At 39.2% G+C, this 24858-nt stretch overlaps 1 protein-coding gene across 8 annotated transcripts in view; it reads left to right on the top strand.

Moving 5' to 3' along the window:
* Positions 1–24858, top strand: part of ARPP21 (cAMP regulated phosphoprotein 21) — a 173389-nt gene that overhangs the window by 82484 nt on the left and 66047 nt on the right. For 7 of the 8 annotated variants that reach the window (XR_014710135.1, XM_084618487.1, XM_084618483.1 and 4 more), the window contains 4 exons: positions 2842–2879; positions 4057–4116; positions 11525–11754; positions 19696–19926. Coding sequence is in view for 7 of the 8 variants with exons in the window: in XM_084618487.1 (XP_084474613.1) it covers positions 2842–2879; positions 4057–4116; positions 11525–11754; positions 19696–19926 (559 nt within the window). In the remaining variant the exon portion in view is untranslated. The remainder of the gene's footprint in view (positions 1–2841; positions 2880–4056; positions 4117–11524; positions 11755–19695; positions 19927–24858) is intronic. The other variant, XM_084618489.1, reaches the window with a different exon arrangement.

The raw sequence follows: 24858 nt of genomic DNA, 5'->3' as shown, positions 1-24858 counted from the left end.
TGGCCAAGATATTAAGGATGGGTGAGATAATATCTCATTGGACCAATTCTGTTGGTGAAAGAGACAAACTTTTGAGCTTCATCACTAAAGGTGTATCTCATACTAGGAAAATAAGTGTGTTTTACCACATAGCACATCCTGCAATTCTAGTGAAAACAATGGGGCTGTAGTTTACACAGGTATTAACAGGTTCAGGTAAACAATAGTAGGGAGCCTACAGTTTAACGTGTGAAAACTGCAAACTGCCTTGTCCATGCTGAGATATTACCATCTGCTAGTTACCCGGTTTTAACACATGGTGAAAAACTTCACTCTCTTCCTAGTGAAGACAACACCGAAGAGTAGGCTGTTGGAGGTGATGTATATGTCCCACTGCAGAAAAACTGTTGTGTGACTGCTAAAAATGGGGTTGCAAATGAACGGATAAAATATTGGTTCCAGAAGGAAGGACAATCAAGTGCACACAGAACCTGAATGGAAGTTTTGAGCGTGTAGGAACTGCAAGGGTCCTTAGGAAGTGACGAAATAATCTTGTGTAACATTTTTCCCATTCTAGATTTGTTTTGACTTCCCTTAGGTCTGTAGCTGGCAGCAAGGTGACTTAAAAGCTGTGCTTTGGTTATTTAAGCTTTCCCTGGGACTTTAAATTGAGAGTTATTGATTCTGCAGAAAAGGAAAGTGAATCTTGACCTCCTAGTAGCTAAATTGCTATCCAAAGCTTTTAAGCCCTCTTATTTTGAATAATAAGGATAATATAATAAAAATATGTCTGTCTTCTGTGCCATGGAGCCCCACATCAGCCTTGAAAAATGGATATTCCAGGAATTGTATGGCCTTGTGCCGGCTTCTGCAGCATGGAAGACGAATGGAGTTTTCCTTGAATCTGTCCATAAGGCTGTAATGCAGATTACACTGATACCCTTCAAGATACTGAAGAGGTAACAGACATCTCTCAAGTTTTTAATAAAATGTAAATTCTTGGTGCTTATTTATCCTTATGCCTGACATGAACAGCAGCAATGCTCCTGAGGAAATTTTTCAAAATATGGCCTCCATGGGCATGTATAGCTTTGCTTGGGTAGTCCTCTTCATACACACATTAGCAGACTGACAATGCAAAAACTCATAGCGCACAAAACGCGTGCGTCTGCAGTTGGAGGACAGTGAGGCCTCTTTGAAAATTTGGTCCATCCTGTCTATGCAGACAGGAAAACCATTGTGTTAAGAGTTGGAATAAGAGGCCTTTTGCTTTTCATCTTCATTAGAAAGAGAAGAAAATGTACTTTTTGGGCAACATGTTTGACAGGTTTATTAATATTAGGGAAGGGGCCTCTTAAGAATGGGAGAAGAGGGAGTGGAGCAACTGTACAAAGGAACACAGTGCTCCATAGTGAAAAGGCATGCGACTCCACTTAGGCGCCTCAGCCTGGGGCAAAAACCTGGCCCTGTTAAAGTCAATGAGAGTTTTGTCATTGACTTTAGTGGGGCCAGGATTTTACCCTTGATATCCTGAGGGTTTGCCTTACAGAGAAAAGAACTCTCCACCAATCCACCCCACTAGTCCTGCTCATTTAGTTAGGATCCTATATGGGATCCTGCTTGGGAAGCCCATGCCACTCACCCTATACAATTAATAAGAACTATCGGACACATTTTCTACCAAACTATGCTCACCCAATATACTCTGACAACAATGCTAAATGGAAGGATTACAATAACTGCATTATTTTAAATTGTGGGCCAAACTCTCTGCTCATGCAAATTGGCACAATACTTCAATAGAGCTAAGCTCAGTTTACACCAGCAGAGAATTTGGCTTTGTATATTTGATGAAGCCCAGGAATCGACACAAATCTGTTCAGCTTTTAGCCAGCAAGTCATGAATCAATCATGTTGAAAATAGGAACATACTAAATAAATGCACCTCCTATGGCATTAGAATTTGACATGCCTGACGATGGCATGCTATTATTCCATGAACCGAGTCCCATTATTATTAAAGTAATGGACCTGATCTCCCCTTTTTTCCACTCTTTCCTTTTGTTTAAACTCAGTGGAAGTACTATCTGTCTTTTTCTTCAGTACCTCATGGAGATATAATCCAATGACAACAACTGTGCACTTGGTGTAATGAACATGAAATAGGAAGGAAATGAAAAAAATCAAAGGGAGAGAGAATTATTCATGGGAAATTGAGCACAGCTTCATTTCTCAACATGAAAAATTAAGGAATGTTAATAGAACTGCATACTTGCCAGTAGGATTTATTTCTTCCTACTCTCTCACCTTGGCCAAAATCTAAATCCTCCTAGAGAGGACTTTTTAAAATGTGTTTATTTTTTTTCTTAGTACCAGGTGCATTTGTTTCCTCCCTGTTTGTGAAATTAAATTATGTACTACAGCATCTCCACTCGCTTGCAGAACTGTACTAATTTTGCATGCTTTTCTCCCATTTGTCCTCCTTCCCTGCAGCTGTGTGTTCTGGTGTCACTTTATTGCTAGCTAGTAGGCAGACTAGTGGAACCTTCTGCTTCTGTTTCCCTCCAAAACGTCAGTACTTTGTATACATCTAGCCTCTTCTGATCCCAAGACTGAGAAGTCTGAGTTTGTTTCAAAACTGAGATGAATTGCAAGTAACACATTGTAATGCATGGGAAGTATTTTACTGGTGTGACCTTATTCTTGACTTTTTTTCTTCTCTTGTCTTCTACAAATGCAAATGATGCGTGACTTAAAATCCCCTTGAGCCTGAATGGGGAAGATAATTCTAAAATCAAGCAAAAATTGGACAATACAGCATATCTAGAACGTCTGGTTCAATCTTTTTTTTTTATTTTTCAGTCAGTTTGCTCCCAGGAAAACCTTTTTGTGGAAAACAGGTAAAAAAATTGCTTTTAAAAAAAAAATTGTAGCTCTTAGTCTCAGACTCATTGTCGAATTCATTTGTGACCCAACTTATTTGAGGGCTTTCCCTCTTTAGTGGGATTTATACTTAGATTGTCTTCAGGTATATGGTGATATAAGAGCATATGTTAACTTGCTGTTTTCCAAAGCTTTTGAATTTAAGGTTAAACAAGTGATTGTTAAAACAGCAAAATACCAATGACCCACTTCTCTGGAGTTCTGAGAGCATTTAACTAATTAGTTAATCTTTGTGAAAGGCGTTGAAGTTATTGGATGTAGAGTTTTATAGAAATGTGGAATGTTTCTGTTGTTGCTATTGGATCTGATTTTCAGAGGTATCAAACATCTTCATATCCTTCACTCATACTTGTAGGTCCTCTGCACGTCTGAAAACCAGGACCCTTATTATTACATAGTAATAATAATGAAATAATAATTGTTGCTATTATTATTTGAGACCACTCTTATTCTACATTACTCTATCATGGCCTCCAGTGGACAATCTTGCGATGACACATCTATTGACACTAAAAGAAAAAACAAACAAAAAAGCCATCTGTGTATAACAAAGGTGAAGGGCTAGATTCTTAGCTGCCATAAATGTGCACAGCTCTGCTTAAATCAGTGAAGCTGCTCCCATTTGTTCCAGGGGAGAATCTGATCCTCGATGCTAGGAAATGCATTGTGAATGTTTTTGAGAAGTGCTGGCCAAAGATTGTTCTGTACAGATCTCAAGTACGAGAATTGGCTATTATTGGGGTGAGGAGGGTTGGGGTTTTAAGGTCTTATTCAGTATAGCTGTGTTTATTTTCTTCAAGAAATTAAAAAAACGTGTTTTTCTTTGGCTTCTCACAGTTGCAATTTGTTTATCATCAGGAAGTGGTAAAAGATTTCCAGCCTCTTGGTGGCATGTGTTTTATGGAACAATTAGGCATCAATAATAGACCGTCCTGGGAAAAAATCATCCTGGGAGTAACTCCAATGAGGTCAAAATAGGAGTGACTTTAGCTCCATTTCTTTAAGTATGGGTATAGAAAACTAGAAGTTGTTGCTAAAGAGCAAAATGGGATTTAACACTAAAGACATGAAGTTGAATATATCATTAAAACTCCCAGGTCTATTACCATAATCTTCTTTTCTTTTCATTTGTAGTAGGCTCTTGGAAGACAACGGTATATGCAATGACACCCATAAGAAAAGACAGCTATTTAGGTTTGTATTATTAAAGATTTTTTTCCAACTAACTTTAACTTTCACTTCTGAGTTTATCCATGTCCTCATAGATGGAAAACCAGTATCTTAATAGGCGTGGGTGTACAGGTGTATGTATGGAGAGGAATTATGGACACAAGACTGGTAGTCAGGACAACTGAGTTCTAATCCTGATTTTATCCATACCACCTATGTGCCTTTGGGAAAGTCTTGCTTCAAAAGTCTGAATACAATAGGAGTCTTTCCAGTGATTTGAATGGGACTTGGATCAGGACCATAGACCTAGATTTCCAAAATTGTCCATGAATTTAGGGAGCAGCAATTTTGGGGTGCCTGTGTAGTCTACTGTAGTGTACGTATACACTCACTCTGTTGGATTGGCACTCAAACTCACCCTATTTCTTGTAATTTATTTTATTGCCAGTTGAAAGATAAGTAGCACTTAATAAAGCTTGGGTGAGGCTTTTTCCCCCAAGCTGTACTTTGTTTAGGATTTTCTTTTATGTTCTTTCAGTTCTGGATGCTAGTTCCCTTTTCCCAGAGAACCACTCTTTTTAATATCTATAGTGGAGTTAACAGGCTTCACATGCCACAGTGAATCAACGGCAGTCAGCTCACATTTTCATAGAGAGTTTCCACACCTTCCAGCATGGTGGGTCAATAGAAGCCCCTACCACCTTGCTTAAGTATTCAAGTTGAGACATCTAGTAAGGGACTGATATTTACGAGTGGTGACCACTCACAGCTCCAGTTTAAATAATTTGGAATGCATGTGCTGAACAACTCTGAAAATCAGGCCTCTATTAGTAGGTGTCTCAAACTGAGTATGCAAAAATAGTAAAGATTTTGGAAAATAGAAGACTTATTTCTTTTCTCTCTCTCTCTCTCTGTGTGTGAATGTATACTCCTACTGTTTCTGGTGCAGGATTTGAAAAGTCCATGCAGGTCTTTGGGGACTCCCTAAACAGCGGGGCTGGAAGGTAGAATAAGGTTGGGCCAATGAAGGGATGATGGTGTGGCCAGTGGATCCATCACAGACAGATCCACAGTCTGTTGCCTCAGGCAATAGATAAATTATCTTTTTCCCATAGTGCAGGCCAACCTTTCTTGTCTGAGTATCTTGGGATGGGGAGCATCCAATCTTCAGATAGAGTGAGGTTCATAGTAATTAATGTCAGTTTCTAAATCAATTCTGGAATTGCGGGATAGGAAGGAATTTTGGATAACCCAGCATTGCAGATAATGAGATTTCAGGTCATCAGGATACAGCTGTACTTCATTTCTCTCTCTTCTACGAAAACATAAATACAAGAGGGCCATTGTTTTTTAAAGCAGAAGAATGTAACAGAATCATCAAGTAATGCTTGCCCACATAGTCTTTTTAAAAACTATTTTTTCTTTCGAAATCCTTTCCTTTTTTCTTTTTAACTTGTATTGCATCTGTGGTCTTTCCGCTGTGCTCTCCCGTTGTTTGGTCTCCCAAAAATTGACAGTAAACACTGCTGATCGCATCTTGTAAGACTCCAATCGAGGCCGAGCGATATGCTAAACTTGTCTGGATCTTTCAGTTCCTTCACCTCCACAGTGACACAACTCTCAGGTTCTCTAAATGAAAAACAGAAGCTGTTTTTGCTGGAAGCAAAAAATACCACCCCAATACTCAAACAACAACAACAACCAAGGCAAGCACCCTTTGCTTTTCACGTATGGAAAATGTTGTGAAATGGCGAAGTACTACATTTTAAAAATATCTAGTCAGAAACTCATAAAAATGCAAATGTGGGCAGTTCTGGTTTGAGTTTTTACGCAGCTGTGAAAGGCATTTTGGTTTTCATTTGGAGGCAGTTTGTAAACTATTCATAAGAAGTCAAATTCTGCTCTTAGCCTTCTGCTCCTGCTCATAGTGTACTTGGAATTATTATTTTTGTTTATGGTTCCAACCACCATGTACAGGATGCTTTGCAGCCATTCAGGAATGGGCAGTCCTTACCTCCAAGATGTTCACAGTCAAAGATTGGAGAGGCAGATGGACAGGGGAAGGAAACCTAGAGTGAATCACTGTAAGCAGCATGGCAGAAGTTGGTCTTTAAGAGGCATTTAAATGTGGTTTGGGTGGCAGCCATGCTTGGGTGTTGTATCATGCATAGTGGGCCTCAAGGAGGGAAGGCCTGTTTGTGATTGTGAGAGAAGCTGACAATTGGGGAAACAAGAGTGGGAATGTCAGTGGAGTGGGAACAGGGTGCACACTAATAACAAGGGAGGATAAATAGGGAAGGGTAGAGTTTATATATGCCTTTGAAGTTAGTGACAGGAAGTTTAAATTTGATTAAATAGAGGGGAAGCTGATGGAGGGGTTTGCAGAGGGAAGTGACATGTTCAAATCAGTGCGTAAGTAGGAAGCTAACAGGTGTAATATGGGCTGAAGAGAGGCAATGTGTTTGTTTGGGTGGCCTGAAAGAGGAAGGATGTGACAAATGCCTCAATAAGGAAATTAATTATGGGGATGTGGGTTGGGAGGATGATGGGGGAAGGACAGATCCTGGAGATATTGAGGAGGAAACGGGTGGGATTTGGGTATGGCCTGGATATGTGAGCTAAGGGAAAGGAAGAAGTCAAAATTAATCCTTTGATTCACAGGCTGTAGATTATAAAGCAAGAAGGGAACAGTGAGATCATTTGGTCAGACTTCCTGGATAACACAGGCTGCAGAACTTCCCTGAATTAATTCCTATTTGAGCTACAGCATGTCTTTTAGAAAGACATCCGGTCTTGATTTAAAATGTTCCTGTGATAGAGAACCCATCACAGCCCTTGGTAAATCATTGCCATGATTAATTACCCTCACTGTTAAAAATGTATGCCTTATTTCCAGTCTAAATACGTCAAGCTTCAACATCCAGCAACTGGATCTTGTTATACATTTCTCTGATAAATTAAGAGCCCTCTATTATCAAACTTCTCCTCATGTAGGTATTTATAGAAAGTGATTAAGTCACTCCTTAATCTTCTCTTTGTTAAGCTAAACAGACTCAGCTCCTTGAGTCTATGGCTAGCATGTTTTTCAATCCGTTAATTATTCTTGTGGCTCTTCTTTGAACTCTTCAGTTTATCAACATCCTTCTTGACTTGTGGATACCAAAACTGGACAGAGTATTCCAGTAGCACTTGCACCAATGCATACCAGAGGTAATATAACTTCCCTGTTTTTGCTCAATAGTGCCCTGGTTTATACATGCAAGAATGGCATTGGCTTTTTTGACCACAGAGTCGCACTGAGAGATCATATACAGTTGATTATCCATTATGAATAAGGCCCTACCAAATTCATGACCATGAAAAATGCATCATGGACCATGAAATCTGGTCTTTTGTGTGCTTTTACCCTATACTATACAGATTTAATGGGGGAGACCAGCGTTTCTCAAATTGGGGATCCTGCCCAAAAGGGAGTTGCGGGGGGTTGGGTGTGGGGGGGGGTCAAAAGGTTATTTTAGGGGGGTTGTGGTATTGCCACCCTTACTTCTGTGCTGCCTTCAGAGAGTGGCAGCTGCTGACTGAAGGCCCAGTACAGAAGTAAGGGAGGCAATATCACACCATGCCATTCTTATTTCTGTGCTGCTGCTGGCGGCGGCTCTGCCTTCAGAGCTGGGATCCCGGTCAGCAGCTGCCACTCTCCAGCTGCCCAGCTCTGAAGGCAGCACCGCTGCCAGCAGTAGCGCAGAAGTAAGGGTAGCAGTACTGCAATCTCCCCACCCCCAATAACCTTGCAACACCCACACCCACAAAATGTCTTTTTGGTCAGGACCCCTACAATTACAACACTGTGGAATTTCAGATTTAAATAGCTGAAATAATGAAATTTACTATTTTTAAAATCCTATGACTGTGAAATTGACCAAAGTGGACCGTGAATTTGGTAGGGCCCTAATTATGACATCCAAACCCTTTCCAGAGTCACTACTTCTCAGGATACAGTCTCCCATCCTGTAAATAATGCCCACATTATTTGTTCCTAGATGTATGAATTTACATTGGCCATATTAAAAAGCATATTATTTGCTTGTTCCCAGTTTACCAAGCAATCCAGATCACTGTATCAGTGACCCTGTCCCTTTCATTGTTTACGACCCTGCCCGCCACCCGCCAATCTGCTGTCATCTGCAGTAATTTTGTCAGTAATAATTTTGTCTTCTTCCAGATAATTGATAAAAATGTTAAATAGTGTAGGGCTAAGAACCAATCACTGCAGGACACCAGTAGAGACACTGGATGATGATTCCCAGTTTACCTTTCAGTTAGCCAATTATTAATCTGTTAGTTAATGTGCCATGATAATTTTGTATCTTTCTAATTTCTTAATCAGTGTCATGTGATGCCAAGTCAAATTCCTTTCAGACATCTAAATATATGAAATCAACACTATGACCTTTATTAACCAAACTTGTATTCTCATCCAAAAAGACATGGTTAGTCTGATAAGATTTTTTTTTCCAAAAACACACGTTGATAGCATTAATTATATGACCCTCTTTTGATTCTTTATTAATCATGTCCCATATCAGCTGTTCCATTATTTTTCCAGGGATCAGTGTCAGGCTGACAGGCCTATAATAAACTAGGTCATCCCATTTGCTCTTTTTAAATATTGGCACAACATTAGCTTTTTTCTAGTCTTTGGAAGCTTATACAATGTTCCAGCTGATATGGGACATGATTAATAAAGAATCAAAACTTATTGAAAATCAACATTAATGGTCCAGAGAACACTTGAGCCAGGTCTTTCAAAACTCTTGGATGCAAGTTATCCAGATGCAAGTTTAAAATTTCTAGCATTAGTAGCTGCTGTAGCATCTTCCTTATTTACTGTTTGAATGGAAAGTACTGCATCGTCATCTTGCTTTTTCCCAAATACAGAACATGAATCAGACCACATCATCTTGCTTTTTCTCAGATACAGAACATGAATATTTATTGAGCACATCTACCTTTTCTGCAATATTATTAACACTTCTACCATTGCATCTAGTAATGGACAAATATCATTGTTGGGATTCCTTTTATTTCTAATATACTTTAAAAAACTACTTCTTAGTGTCCTTAATTCTGCTGGCCATCCGTTTCTATTTATGTCCTTTTGCTTCCCTTGTCAGTTTTCTACAATTCCTAGCTTTTGATTTATATTCATTGCTATCAACTTCCCTGTATTCTATATGTTATAGCTGCTTTCACTCTCCCTCTATGGCAGGTTGGTTTTTAACCAGCGAAGCCTTCTTTCTCAATATATGGCTTTTTGTGCATCTAGTAAAACGTTTCTGAACAGTTCCCAATTATCGGTCAGATATTTCTGTTTAAATTCTGTCTCCCAACTGATCGGTTCATAATTGTTTTCAGGTTTATGAAATTAACTCTTTTAAAGCACCAAGTGTAATATGTTATGGGTTTGGACGATATTCTATATTTGCACATTATAAATGTGATCAAGTCATGATCACTTGTACCTAAACTACCACTAATTTTAAGTTTTGTGATTAGTTCCTCTTTATCTGTCAAGATAATGTCTTGATATAGAATGCCCCCATTTAAAATGCAATACTTTCTAAGTTAGGAAATTGTTATTTATACAATTTAGAAATTCCAAGGATATTTTAGTGCTGGCAGCCTAAGACCTCCAGCATATATCACTCAAATTGAAGTTCCCCATGATCACGCAGCTTTTTTTTTTTGTACACATTATAGATAGGTGCATAAGGAGACAGTTGTCCTATTCTCTACTGTGATTTGATGGTGTGTAGCAGACACCAGCTAGTGCTCTTTATCTGTTAGAATGCAGATCTATAAGTATACAAGAATATTTGTTTCTGAGTTGTCAGTAACTTGGAAATAAATAATGCCATTTTGACATAGTGCCATTCTCACACCCTTTTTGCCCACATGATCCTTTTTAAGTAGGTTATAGCCAGTGATTTTAACATTCCAATCATGCAAATCTTCCCAGCAGATTTCAGTAATACAATCTGAGTTGAATTTATGCATATAAAAGTTCGTCTTCTGCTGAGGTGGAGGCCATCCTGTACTGCCCTCTCTCCACATAGAAGGTGGACCAATGTTACACAAAATCAAAACTTTCTGCTTTACACCATTTACCTAACCAGGAGTTCAGTTACAGGAACTTTTGCCTTCTTTCCTTTGTGGGATGCAAAGAATCTCCAGGAAGATTACTTGAACGTTCTTCTCCGTTATCATCCCCGAAGTCACCTATAATCTGTGAGGTATCCCGTAAAGCAGTGTGGTTATTGCTGATATGTACCCCATCACCACTGGTCCTTGCCCGCTGACTTTAGAAGCCTTTCCAGTCTTAAGGTCACATCTTATGCCTTGGCTCTGAGAAAACAGCACATCATCATGCTTATGTCCAGTCTTGTGTGAGTGACAGGGAAAATAGAGGTATTGTCACCACTTTCACAGAATCACTTGGGGTAGTGATGGTCCAATATAGTTGTCTCAATTTTGGACAGATTTGTGTTTTCTCTCACAGGTTGTTTTGTTTTTAAGGACAGGTTAGCTTGAGAACTGTCATTTTTCAGACAATAAAGTCCCAATCCTGTAAGATGCCAAGTTTTACCTGCAACATGACAAATGTCTTTGGTTCCAATGAAATTGTGAGCTGAGGATATTCAGCATCTTACAGCATCAGGCAGGGTTTTTTAAAATGGGTTTACAGTTTGCAATTTTTTTCCCTACAGGTGCTACAGAGCAATATTCTCTCTGACCTGCATGATGGATTCCTAAAGTCTATACAGGAGTATGGAAATCCTGTTGCTGTCAATGGGAATTCTATACATGTAGAGTTAGCAGAATATTGCAGAACTGAAAAGATAGTTTTGCCCAGAATTTGAATCCAAAAGATTGTATTGTTTAAATGATTCTACTGCAGCTTTTGTAATTTTGCTTTTCAGTTTTTCATTTACATTATATATTTTTTTTTGTTGTGTGTTCACGATGTGGTGATGTAAGGGGAAGATTGTTTTATTCAACTGCTGAATCTCTAAATATGATATGATATTATCTCCATTTTTTCCCTGTAATTCAGAGTCAATGAAGAAGGCTAGCACTTTTTATGTAAAACATTTGTCAGATGCATGTGTAATTCTTCTGATGTCTACGTTTCTAATGAAGTGATATATATACACACACACACATACAAAGTGATAAGTGTTATATACAAAGAAAGGTATGGCAGTGTTTATATGTCGAGCCAGGTTCCATTTTCCGTTAGACTCATAAATCCAGAATCACCCCATTTACTTCAGTGGATTTACTCCAGTGTTACACCATTGTGACCAAAAGCAGAATTTGGCCAATACGTTTGTCATTTTTATGCATCTTTGTTTTTCTGATGGTGCTCTAGGGGTAACAGAGATAGCACAGGGAAGGCATCTGGCAGCCGGCAAAGCAGTACAGAGAACGAAATGAAATGGACAGACCACCAGAGGCCATGGAGCAGCACAGATTCCGACAGCTCCAATCGCAATTTAAAGCCAGCCATAACAAAGACAGCAAGTTTTGGTGGAATAACTGTTCTGACAAGAGGAGATAGCTCATCAAGTAACAGGAGTACCGGCAAACTGTGTAAAACAGGTAGCTACTATTGTATTGGGTTCATACTGTTTGTGTGTCTGCCATGAGAAATAAGTATGATTGTGTTTTTCTGCAGCCATTCTGTATTAAGTGGAGTATACAAGTGGAGTATGTACTTACTGCAAGTACTGCATATGTGTGCATGTTTGTATATTGTAGGTGGGTCTCGAGTGTTTAATTTTTAAATATGAATCACAAATCCTGATAGCTTGGGGTGAGAAGCCTATGCAAAGTGGATTTGTGTATTCATTGTTCTTCATGGCACAATACTTGTGTTTATTCTTTTTGCATGCTGTATGCCATTGCTGTGGATTAGAAGATGATAGTCCTTTCTGGCAAAGAAAACCCCCTTTTTTTGGGTATTGCACAGAGAATTGAATGTTGTAAAACTTGGCCCCACTCAAAAATCCAAAGCCCTTTTTCTGAAACGCAGACCTCTGAAGTGGCCATCTGCTTCTCAGACTGGAGCCTCTGCAGATAGTCTGCTGCCAGTCTGCCTCGTTCATGTTGAATCACATAGTATAATGGAAGCTAATGCAAATTTTGGATTCTGAAATGTTTTCATTTTATATTGTAGCTCCAATTAAATGAAATGACAATTTGAGAAACATGTTCTCCTGCTTTTGTTTACCTTTCACAGTTATATAACTTAAAAGTGAGTCATGGTGCATTGGTCCACATAACTCCAAACCATGCCATTTAGCTCTTTTATATGTTTTATATTTATGTATAAATGTGTAATATAAATAATCAGCCCATCAGATTCCTTCCTCAGTTTGGGTCATGTGATAAACACAGTACAACCCCAATAGCAATCAATACTTAGCACTTAGTGCTTTTCAGCTTCAAAGTGCTTTACAGACCTTTAGTTAATTAACCCCAATTCATCAGACCTCGGTTAGCCAAACATCACTTATCTCCCCTGAGGTTGTACTATATTCTTTTCTGCACTTCGGGTGCCATGTCCAGGAGCACAGTGGAGATCTGTCAGAAAGCCCATCTGACTGGTGGAAGGAGTCTGCATTTTAGCATCTCCATAGTCTAAAGTGCAGTGAAGAGTTTTGGCCATGTCTACCTATCTACCAGTTTTAAAGGAGCAACACTAGTTTGAATGCAGTCCCTTTAAAACTTGCTGGTCATAAAGCTGGCTGGGAACCTGAGATACATTTTTATAAGCCCCTGGTTTCAGGTGGCTTTTAAAACCTGTGGCAGGTGAAGGTTGTGCTTTTTATGGGCCAGATCCTGAGATTCTTGTTCAGTTTTTCTCTGTTCTTATCTCTAGGTAAAATTCCTCTGAATTATGAATTGAATATAACCTGTATAAAGACCTCAGAATCTGGCCCAATATAGTCATACATATCTAGATAGTATCTGGCCCTGTATAGTCATGCATATGTAGTTAGTATCTGTGGGAGCTCCATTGCTTCAGTCGTGCTTTAATGACTTTGAAAATACTTGCCACATTCTCAGCCTGTGTGAATGATAAATGCATTGTACAGTGCTGCACACACTATATTGTGAGCCTGATCCTCAGATAGATCCAAGGACTTCAGTAGATTTTTGCATCTTTTTTAGAATCGAGCCCAATCTGCATAAATTAATGTTGCTCAGTGTAATCTGTAGTACAGTTCTGTGTTGACTGCATTTCTCTGCAGCAGTACGCTGCAGACACACACAGCACTTGAACACTCCAGTTTGGTGGATTTGGACCCATGCTAACTGCAAAAGATTTAATAGTTTAAATAGCCTTTAGTGGTGAAATCATTCCTATCAAATGATGCACTTACAAAAACAAAATCCCAGAGGAGCTCTAATAATTTTAAATATATCTGCACCATATATTCACTAAATCCCCACTTTCAAATGACAGCTCTTATAACACATTTAAAACACGTCAGTAGTATTAAAATACCATGTTCTTTGCAGAGTGATTAGGTATTGTAAGTGCTTTGGAGTTTTTAGGTTTTTAAAAAAAAAATTTCTAAGTGTTTCAATTTGAAAGCTTGTCAAGCCCCAGGAAAGGAAAAAGAAACGACATAAAAAAAGTGGGGGGAAAGAGCAATATTGGATGTCAAAACAAACTCTCACTTTCAAAACCACGATATAAAGTGAAGCTGTCAGTCACCCTGGGAAAGTCAGGGGAAATAAGGCTACAGGGAAAAAAGATTCAGATGTTATCGTTGAAGTGTTATTTTATGGCAATATGGCAGCTGAGAATGACCATTCCAAAAAATGGAAAAGTTCACCTTAGTATATTGCTGTCTCACCCCCAAACAACACTATGTGGATTCATGCAACTGTCAGAGCCTGCATACACTATTGGCCTATTGACTAGCTGATTAAAACTTTATTTTTACCACTTGATGTAGTGATATTCGCCATGGCATTTTCAGTATTCTGTAATCTAATCTTTGGGAGTACTACTAATATTGCTGTACAGCTTACTCCTGGGGGGAATTCTGTGCCAAAAAAATTTAAAAATTCTGCTCACAATATTTTAAAATTCTGCATACTTTATTTGTCAAAATAACATAATGTAATCACTCCAGTTTCAATGTTGGTAATTTATTTCATAATACCTGTCAACAAGTATGTCAACAATACAGACAGCAGCAAAAAAGATTCCTCCAGGAGTAGAGCGTTAAAGAAACCCCTACAACAATCCAGTTCCAGTTGCAGGGTGCTATAGGGGGCTGGATGGGTGCCCCCAGACAACAGCCCCCCTTTCCCCACAGAGCCCAGCCATAGGACAGCCCCCGACCCAGACACCAGCACCCCCAGAGCCTTTACTCCCCCCAACTTCTCAGGGGACATGGTGTGGTGCGTCCCTGCCCTTCCTCCCACTTTGTCAGAGCTGGGTCTCCCAGGCCCTCTCTGGTCCCCGGGAGAATGGGCGCTGCAGAGTCCAGAAGCCCCTAGTGGTGATCAGAAATTCTGCAGGGGAAACAGGAAATTCTATGAAATTCTGCATTGCAGAGTGGCACAGAATTCCCCCAGGAATAATCGCTAAATGCTGTTGTTCAGCAAACATTTAAGGCTTTATTCTGTGTTTCTATCGATGCAGGTAGCACATTTTCATTTATGTACAATATACAAGAAGCCAGCTTGCATTCAATGATAGGTCACACAGTTCATCATCAACTAAAAGAAGATAAATGGTCAAAGGACTGGTGAGCATTAAGCAAGACTGCATGACAGTCATCCTGATGCCATAACAGTGTTATCAACCAAATAACTTCAACTGGAAAAATATCAAGATTTTAATTAAATCTAGTGTGTGCTCAGAGATAATTGGAGAAAATATGCAATAGTACAATAGCCGCCAACAATAGTTTAGTGTCCTGATTGGTCTAATTTCTGGTTATTGGCTTGGTGTGGGGTTGGCTGAATGGCGTTTAGTAATATACAGGGGGGTCAAGCTAGAAGATCTGATGGTCCCTTTTGGCCTTCCTTTTACTCTCTTTTCTGTATCGCTTCAGACATCTGGTCCCACCTTACATAGGACACAGAACATGCCCTTCTCTGTGCTCCATTGCGCAAAAAAAAAAAAATCAGCAGAGAAATGATGGTGCTGTACTCTCAGAACGAAATGAGCTGCTCTAAATCCATGACATGGCTGACTTCCCTTTTTACTGTTCATTGCATACTGTGCTTGTGACACTTGCTGAAAAAAATCCATTTTAATTTAAAAGCACAGTTTGTATGTTGCAAATACCATGTTACCTGTTGCTTATATATTATGAAGCATAATGTATATTGAGAGATAAATTATTCGAGCTATTCATCGATACTGTGGGGGTAGGGAGGAGGAGTTAGTAATTCAACAAATTACTCATGCCGCATTCCTGCAATTTATGATATCATCCACATCTTCAGTTGGTTTAGACTTCCATACTATAAATTACTTCTTTTCAGGATTGTCTAAGCATGCATATTTGTGGTGAAATGGATGTCCTTGCATGTGGATGTGTCTATCCTAGAAATTCAGCTCCCATCCATACTTGTGATGGCAAAATGTGACTCTTAGTATGATGACAACCTTTTCCTTTACTGTTTACAATCATTTTTATTTTAGTCATAATAAAAGAAAACCAAGCATGCATTCTATCTATATCTATATATATGTAGCATATTAATTAAGTAAGAATTGGCTATTAATAGGAAGACATAAACCAAATCTATCTTTAGCTTCCTTCTTTATGGTGCAAAGTTTCCATTTTACACTAGTACAGGATAAACACTGGTTGAAACCTATTTCTTCCCCTCCTCCATTTACAAACAGTTGGCTGTATTCCAATCACAGTCACATTTGAGTAAATTTGTAGTGCCAATTAACTTCATTGGAGCTACTCCAGACTTCTACTATTATAAGTGGGATCAAAAATCGAATCCAGGTTGTTGAGTGCTCTTTATAGGTCCTGCAGGGCAAATACAATCTATGCTGCAGGCATTTAAAAACATTAACCATTTTGATAAAGAATCCTGTATGTTATGATTTAGCAGCCTGGTTTTGGAACCAGATTTCTGCTTCTTTATGATTTGCTCGAGTCAAGGTGATGTGGTAAATGTTTCCCCTAATAAACTCGGGAGTGAAGATGTGTGGGCACCTGCAAGCCTACCATGCTGAAGCATCATTCCTCTTTCCAGAAATGCAAGCTGCAGACAGGTATCGCTTTTACAGCAAGCAGCACTTAAATACCAAAGTGATAAAAGTGATATAAAAACGAATGATGATTAGGTGGAACAAATTTTTAAAACTAGCAAATCAATTTTTCTGGTACTGTGAAAATGTATCTAAGAGGATGGTACTTACAAAAATGATGAGCAATGTGTCCCTGCTGAGAAATTGGCCCCTTAAGTCAAGTTATGAGTGGATAATTATATGGGCCAGCTGGTAAGGAAGGGAGTATTTTTCACTGTTTATAGAGATATGTTTGAAGGATGTAAACAACAAGGAGGTAGAAGAATTAATTAGGCTTGTCCAAGAGGTGAAATTAAGAACACAGAGATGAAACCAAGGAAAGGAAAATTTAAGTTGAACATTGGCGGGGGGGAGGAGTTCAAATGGTAAGATCAAATGAACTGTGAAATAGTCACTCAGGGAAACTGGAGGGGAGCCTCGTTGTGTGGGTCATTTAAAACCAGGTGTATGGAGAAAGCTGCCAGGTTTTCTCTTCAGACTCCCCCCTCCCCACACCCCAAAACAGAAACTACTAGATTTTTTTCCTGTTTCTTCCCCATTGCCATTACTTTTTGAACTTCAATATCATTGTGAGCTACATTTAAGAACATAATTCATCCAAATATATGTTAATAAGGAAGTGATTGGAACATCTAGCTTCTCTTTATGCCCATTATGAAATCTTAAAAATGTTTATAGAACTATCAAAAAGCATAAAAGGGAATTGTATAAAGATGAATTCATTGATGATTGGCAAGAGGTACATGGCTAATGGATAGAATCAACAGCCATTAGTTACTGAAGAGAGGGGTGAACTTGTGGATTGGTAAGGTCTGGTTTGCTAGAATCTCAAAACTTCTGGATGGTGGTCAGGTCATCTGATAACATGATTCCATCTAAGGTTGACGAGTTAGTATTATTTTTCCAGTCTTCAGAATGTTCAAATTATTAGATGGTTGTTTTTCATTCTAACTGTAGTAAATGTGAAAGCTATTGACCAATACAGCAAAAGGGAAATAATTTTTATTTATTACCAAACATCAGTGTTTGAATTTAACTGACCCAGGATGGCTAGCGTTGAATGAAATGAAAGGAAATAATTCATTGTAATGAAGAAATAATGAAAATAGATAAGGCTTAGAGAGTGTTATGTAAATATGCTCAAGAGTTGGTAAGTAAAAATATTGGAATGGATTAATGCTCTTTTCCAAAGGTTCAGAAATTTTGTTTGTTTGTTCAAGATTGGTTGTGCCGCTGAATGAAACTATTGAGGTAGAAGAGCAGATCACTGATGATCCTGCAAGTGAGCCAATTTAAATACCATCATCTTAATTGAAATGTAGCAGTCACAATATCTTAAGTGCTTGTTTCAAGCCTGTTCCAGGAGTTCTTCAATATCAACTTAATACAGGAGAACTCTCTATTCTTCCACACTCCCAAAATGGTAAAGCTCAATCTGTGATTATGTCATAAAAACTTCTGAAAGACACAGACCTGAACTTCATAAAAAAAGTTTGTCTTCTTTTACGTGAACCATATTGCCTTCAATGTAGCACAAAACAAGCAATTTAAAGAATCCTGATTGGGGCCTGTGGGCATCACTTAAATGTTTGTTAGTAATAATAAAGAAATCTCTTGATTCACTTTCTTTGATAGAGGCCTCCCAATAGTTTTCACATTACAGATTCATTATGAGATACTAAAAGGGGAGGGGGAGAGAAGAAAAATGTAAAGCAAGAACTAGAAGAAAGAATCAACACTGAAATGAATGCAAGGTGGCTATATATGGGAAAAGCTCTGATAATTTCTACATATTCTATTCAAAGAAAAATACATTCCTGCTTAATTCTGTTGAAGCTACATCTGAAAAAACCTAAATGAGCAGAATATTGTCTTCAAGCTGCTGAATGTGCCATCCAAGAATTCTCCCATCCAAGGAGATATCTGCCATTTGTACAAGCAAAATGATAAAATGAAAGAACTTCTCAGGAGTAAACATCCAAAATTTCTGATGTATAGTTTCTCAACAAACTGTATAAACCTTTGTTGGGAAATGAATAGCTGGCACGGTCTCAGAATACATAGTGGAAATTCTTCTACAACCTCCATTAGCCTCTTGGTTAGTTGGTTGATTGATTGATCTACTGATTTGAAAAGAGGGGGTTTCGTGCAGTCCAATGAAAGTCACTGGAATCTTCAGAAAGATTGTTTCTTTCTTTGCATTCAGTTATGCATGTTGAAACTTGCTGTGAGCATGAAGATGACCTTGATGAAAACGTAACTCGGATTTTACACAACAGGGACTCCACAGAGGTGCCCTATATTTACAAAAGCTACTGCAGGGAGATTTGACCGATTACACGCTGTTACTACCTCTGCTGCAGTTTCAGTGAAAAACTGGCCTGGTCTAATTACCAACAAAGAAATGGATCCAGGCAAGAACAACACTGAAAAATGATTCAGGGAAGCTATGGAACCTAGTACTAAGCCCACACGATTGATCCCAAATGTAAAAGCTATATAGGAGGAAAATGCTGATGGAACATAATCCTGAGTTCTTTTCTTCGTTCCCTTTGTAGAGTTGAAATTGCAGATCCAAATTTGTTTGTGAAGGAGGTTGTGTATGTTTGTGGTATCAAAATGTTGGAAAATTGTCTAAGTAAAATCATAAAAGATTGGACAGTTGTATTCAGAACATTGTAAATTTTTAAACCACCTGCACTCTAGTCATCTGAGCTTCACTGGGCTGTGTTTTACCATATTTGTATTGGCTTGAAGCTTTTTAATAGGCTAGGTACTGAAAAAGCAAATAAGTTGCTAAAATTATAACTGTATCTAGCAGTGAATATGGAAGACTGGTACACCTAACTAGTTAGTAAGCTGTGTATTCAATTGGTGGTGTCTTGTGGTTTTGCGTATGGAATTGTAAACTTTGTCCTTTTGGGCAGAGTGTGCGTGTCTTTTATGAATGATTAAACATGACTGTAAAGAAAATCGAATAGCATGTATTCTATTACTGGTTCATTATCTTTTTTTATGGAAGGGTAGACTTTTCAGGTTGGGCTAAATCACAATAGTCCTGCTTAAAACTGAGCTTGCTGGAGAGTGTATTATCATAAGGAACCATCAGCCCTGAGGGGTTAGAGGGCTGATTATCTACTAAATGCTTTACATCTTTAAAAAGTTTCATTCGGTGTAAGTAACAGCTTGAATGGAGGGTCTGAACTTCCTTCATAACTGAGATTCTGTATCTCTTTCAGGTTCAGAGTCTTCCAGCAGCGCTGGCTCCTCAGGATCACTGTCACGAACACATCAGCCTCTCCAAAGTGCATCCATTGTCCCTGGAGTGACAGCCAGCCCTTCAGGCAATGTTTCCTATACAGAGAATGGGATGAATGGCCAGGTAGCACCAAGCAACACCAGCTATATCATACTTCCACTTGAAGCTGCAGGGATACCACCTGGCAGTATCCTCCTCAATCCACACACAGGTCAGTCTGATATTCTTCCATCTTGCACTGCTTTTTAGGGAACACTGCCAACAGCATCACATGTTAAAAATAGAATGACTGGTTTCAGAGTAACAGCCGTGTTAGTCTGTATTCGCAAAAAGAAAAGGAGTACTTGTGGCACCTTAGAGACTAACCAATTTATTTGAGCATGAGCTAAGGTGCCACAAGTACTCCTTTTCTTTTTAAAAATAGAATGTTACCAGTACCTGGAAACGCAGTAGCCGCTAGCCGTGATTTATTAGTGGGGAAATATCTACTTTGGTTTGGAAATCAGATTTGTTTGCATGTTTTTACAGTGGTGAGAAAATATGTGATGGCTTTGCAAAGACGCTGCAGCATAGCTGATAGGAGACAATAAGAAACCATTTTAATGTTATTGCATAGGATTCCGCTATAAAATAAGGCCCCGATCTTGCAGGGTGCTGAACGCTGTCAGTTCCCATTGGCTTCCCACTGGGGCTGCAATGGAGAGCGCTCAGCATCTCTCAGGATCAGGAGTTTGTATTCTTACCTAAGCTATTTGGTCAGCTTGGGTCTGTATAATTAAACTGGAAGTTGTGTGCGAACAGGCACTTCCATATCGTGGCATCTCCACTTCTCCTTCTAACTGGAACTATGCAGTGCAGAGGCACACAAGGAAATATGAAGTAATGGGCGTAAAAGTTCATCTAAACATTTGTTAACCTCAAAAACATTTGAGTTCAGATTTGAGTTGTTGAACTTGTCCTTAGTTCAGATGAAGTCTAAGCAACTTCTTGCTTTCATTCCCCCACGGTATTTTGCAGACATTATAAAGAAGGCTTGGGAGATGGGGACTGTAGGGTCGCTTTGGTGATATGGGTCCATATCAGTGATAATGATTGAAATATTATCTGGCTCTGGGTCTGCATACATTCTGTGTTCTTTAGTGGAGTTATGTTGGTTTGAGGAGGTAATAAAAACCAAGCCGTGCATAACTATTTCCCACTATACCCAGAGCTGGGAGCTGAAGCCTGTTTTCAAAGGTCTTGGCATGATTAATTCAGGAATGTTATTTGTAGTGAGGGCCACCATTTTATGTTTGTTATCTGTCTCTTTATGTTAAATAAAAATAGTTCAGTGCCAAGACACAAACCTTTTATCAGCATTGGAAATACCTTTATAATCAATATAATGACAAAAAACTGAGAGATGAGTTGAATAAAAACATCGGCTTGAAAAACCATATTAAACCAAGCTTCCCATAATCACTTTACAAGATAATCGCATTTTGAGGCTCTTCAAGATACTTCAGCATTTGTAAAGGCAGAAAAATATTTTAAGTTTATATTTATATAGTAGGATTAATTTAACAACTTATTATTGAACATGCATATGTTTGTTTTTTTTCAAGCTAAGCTGTTACAGTCTTGATTTGAGAGCCTGGTATTGGAGACGGGAGTCGGAGGATTTTAAATAAGTATTCCTTGCAATAAATGGAGGAAAAAAGGGAACAAACCAGTCATTCACTCACACTTTTCTAGTTAACAGTTCCATCCACTGTGCTGGAATCTCTTGAGCAATAAGAAAGAAGCCATTTGTATGTACTCTGCAGGCCACTTTCAAGAAGCCCTTTCGTACATACCTCAGCACACCTGGACTGGGGAGAGCAAGTGAGAGCAGCCACTGCTGCTTCTAGGAACAGTAACGGCTGAGAGGGTGTGTGCATGTTTCTGGGCATGGCAAGGATGGGGCCATAGCTGCACCACACTTGCATGCCGGTAGAGTTCTTCTGGAAGAGCACTCTTTACACTTGCTGTACAGAGGTAGCAAGTCTCACTGCCTAGCATATGCCCCCCAGCCTCCAGGGAGCATTATGTCACTCACAGGCCTAGTACCTCCCAGTTACACCATATAAATAGAGTGTCTGCTCCTCCCTTCTTAGCATGCCTCATCCTCTTCAGAGGCATAACTGAGCCCTCTGTGGATATGTCCACACTGCAGTTAGGAGCATGCTGCCCAGCATGAGTAGACAGACACGTGTGATCTCTGCTCGAGCTAGCACACTAAAAACAGCAGTGTAGCCAGTGGTAGCACGAGCAGCAGCTTGGCTAGCCACCTGAGTACAAACACACCTGGACCTCCTGGGCACATACGTGGGTGACACACCCTAGCTGCTGCCTGTGCTACCCTGCTATTTTTAGCATGCTAGCTCGCTTGAGCTAGTGTGTGTCTGTCTACTTATGCTGGGAAGCATGCTCCCAGCTGCCATGCAGACATACTGTGTGTGGGGGCAGTGGGGGATGAGGGGATGGATAGTCTGTATCTGTAAAAACATTGTTCAAATAGTATTTATGTGATTTTATATTTGTTTATTAGCACATATCTGTGCTGCTTTAACACTAGACAGACTGCTCTGTTTGTTGCTGTAGCTGATTTTTAATTACAATATAATTTTTAAAAAGTAGAAGAAGCAATTCAATTTAAACAATCAGGTCCTAGTCTCAGATTTATAGCATACATCACATTGTCACTTGTGTTGAAAATAAACCCTGCTGCGATGCCTGATAATTTTTTTAAAAATACATGCTATAAATTCTTCGTTATAACTTGAACCTAAATCTCTACATCTTCTTAAAATAAAATAGAAAAGAGTTTCCATGAGAAGGAGGCACTGATACTACAAGAGATTATCAAATATTATGAACAGACAAAAGATAAATGAAAAAGGAAGCTTTGTTTCTCATAATGAGTAGATTTTTCTTTCACAGTGCAACATCGCTTTTTAGCTCTGTCGTCGTCTTCTTCTTCTATTAGTTTGGTTACCTCCAATTCTATCCTCTTTTTTAATTCTCACTGCTTGGCCTTTAAAGATTTGTCCTTCCTTTCACACTGCATAGTCACTCTGACTACATGATCCTCTTATAGCATCCAGAGACACACCATGGTGTCTCTAGTCTGATGATTCTCCATGAGATCTGTAAATCTTACCAGATACGTCTCAACACCCTCTCTGATGTTGGCAATCCTCATTCTCTCTTTTAAGTATTCCCTCTTTCCTCCAGCTCTTTCTTCTTCACTCCACCTGCAAGAAGTTTGCTGATTGATTTATTTATTTATTTATTTATTTATTTATTTATTTATTTATTTATTTTTGTGAAAGGTTTTCATGTGCAGCAATATCTCTGCTTTCCCTACTCTTCAATCCACCCATTCCATCAGTCCATTTTCATCTTCCTTCTGATCTCTCCTGACACACTCTTTGACATCATCCCTTCAACAATTAAAAACATTTTGTGTTTCATTCTTATTCCTTATCACTTTGGCTTCTCCGTCATCCCTTGCTCCCTACGTCCGAGAAATAATTAATTCCTCAGTGTTTGCAACTGTCAAACACTAGACCCTCCTTTTCATTTCCTGTTTCAAAATTTTGCACTCCATTAGCTAATGCTCCAATCTCATTTTTAAGTTTACTTCTTCCTGTCCAGTCATCTTTCTTGAATGAAGTGTTTATTTGAAACAGTCTTCTTTGATATTGTTCTTGAGAACCTAGCATTGCCTTCTGGAGTCTATCATCTTGGTCGCATAGTTTCACTCCTAGCTGTCCAGTTGTTCCTTTTTGGAACCCCTTTCCCTCTAGACTTCTCCACTATGGTGTTACCCTTAGTGAACTTCTCTATCTATCCCTGGTGGCCATCTCTGAATTTAACTTGACAAGTCCCTTCTGTGCAGATACTAATTCAATTTACCTCCTTCACTGTTCCAGTGGTTGCTTTATTGTCTGCCTCATCAGTTCCTGGCATTCTCATAGCTGTTGCCCTTTTGTTTCAAAAGAAGATCCTTAACCAACCTCCCCCAGTCTCCCATCTCCTTTTAAGCACTTTGAATCAGAGCATGCCCTCCAATTCCATGAGGTGGACCCAAACTTGCGGTGTGGAGGCATGAAGTGCCCCTCTGTAGCATCATCTCTGCCTTCCACAGACCCTGCTGAAGTTCTTTTGTGGGGATCAGACTGCATGGTTGGGGCTGAGTGCATGCTCTTGCTGCTCTCCATGCCATAGTTGTCCTCCATAGAGCTAGCCTCTCTTCTCTTTCAGGCAGTTTAGTCAGTATCCCTCTTCATTCTGAGTGAAACACATGGCGAGCATGCAGCCTGGAGCATTCACATTTTAAGTAGATCAGGGTACACTCCTCAGAAAGGTGGTTAACTTCTAAATCTGATCCTGTGTGTCAGAAGTGAGAAAAACAGATGGGTATTGAACAGCTTGAGCAGGCGGTGGGAGGAACTGGGAGCTGGTGGGTGATTAGGAGAGACTGGCTGGGCAGTGAGAGAAACGTATCTTATGCAAGACAGCCTTGCTTCAGTCAGGAATTGTGGCAGTCGTGTGATGTTGAGGTGAGAAACTCTTTATTTCACGATCAGCTTTCTAAGCCATCAAGTTCCCCTGCATTTCCCTCTCCATCTGAAATGGAAACAAAATGAATACTGTGGATGAAGTTCTACCTTCAGTATGATGGAGGGAAGAATTTGCCCCATACATTCAAAGACACTTCTAGGGCTTCTGCGTGTGAATTTCCAGAACGGTCTCTTCTAGTCTCTTAGGACATTGTCCTCAAAAGTTTAGAGCCTTGTTTCTGAGATGTGAAACTACATTCAATTAGCAGGGGTTTTTTTCCCCCTATTTGAACTACAATGCATTAAGCATAGTCTTATGGTTTGCATTCCATTTACATAGGGATGAAATGGGCATGAATATCTTCTATCTCCAATATTTGTTCCAGGATGCAATTTCAGCATTAAGTTAATTCAGCAATGAAGCCGTTAAAGTACATCCTTGAAGTTCATTCCTTCAGCTTCTAACCATAGCATCTGGACATCTTTGGCACAGTCCTTGTAATCTTCCACTCGTTTATGCACTGGACAAAACAGGGTGCTGTAACAAAAGCGCGTTC

This window comes from Lepidochelys olivacea (assembly GCF_965140295.1).
Source record: "Lepidochelys olivacea isolate rLepOli2 genome assembly, chromosome: 2".
NCBI classification, from domain to species: domain Eukaryota; kingdom Metazoa; phylum Chordata; order Testudines; family Cheloniidae; genus Lepidochelys; species Lepidochelys olivacea.
The sequence above is the reverse complement of the archived record's forward strand: the minus strand, read 5'-3'. Positions and strand labels throughout refer to the sequence as shown.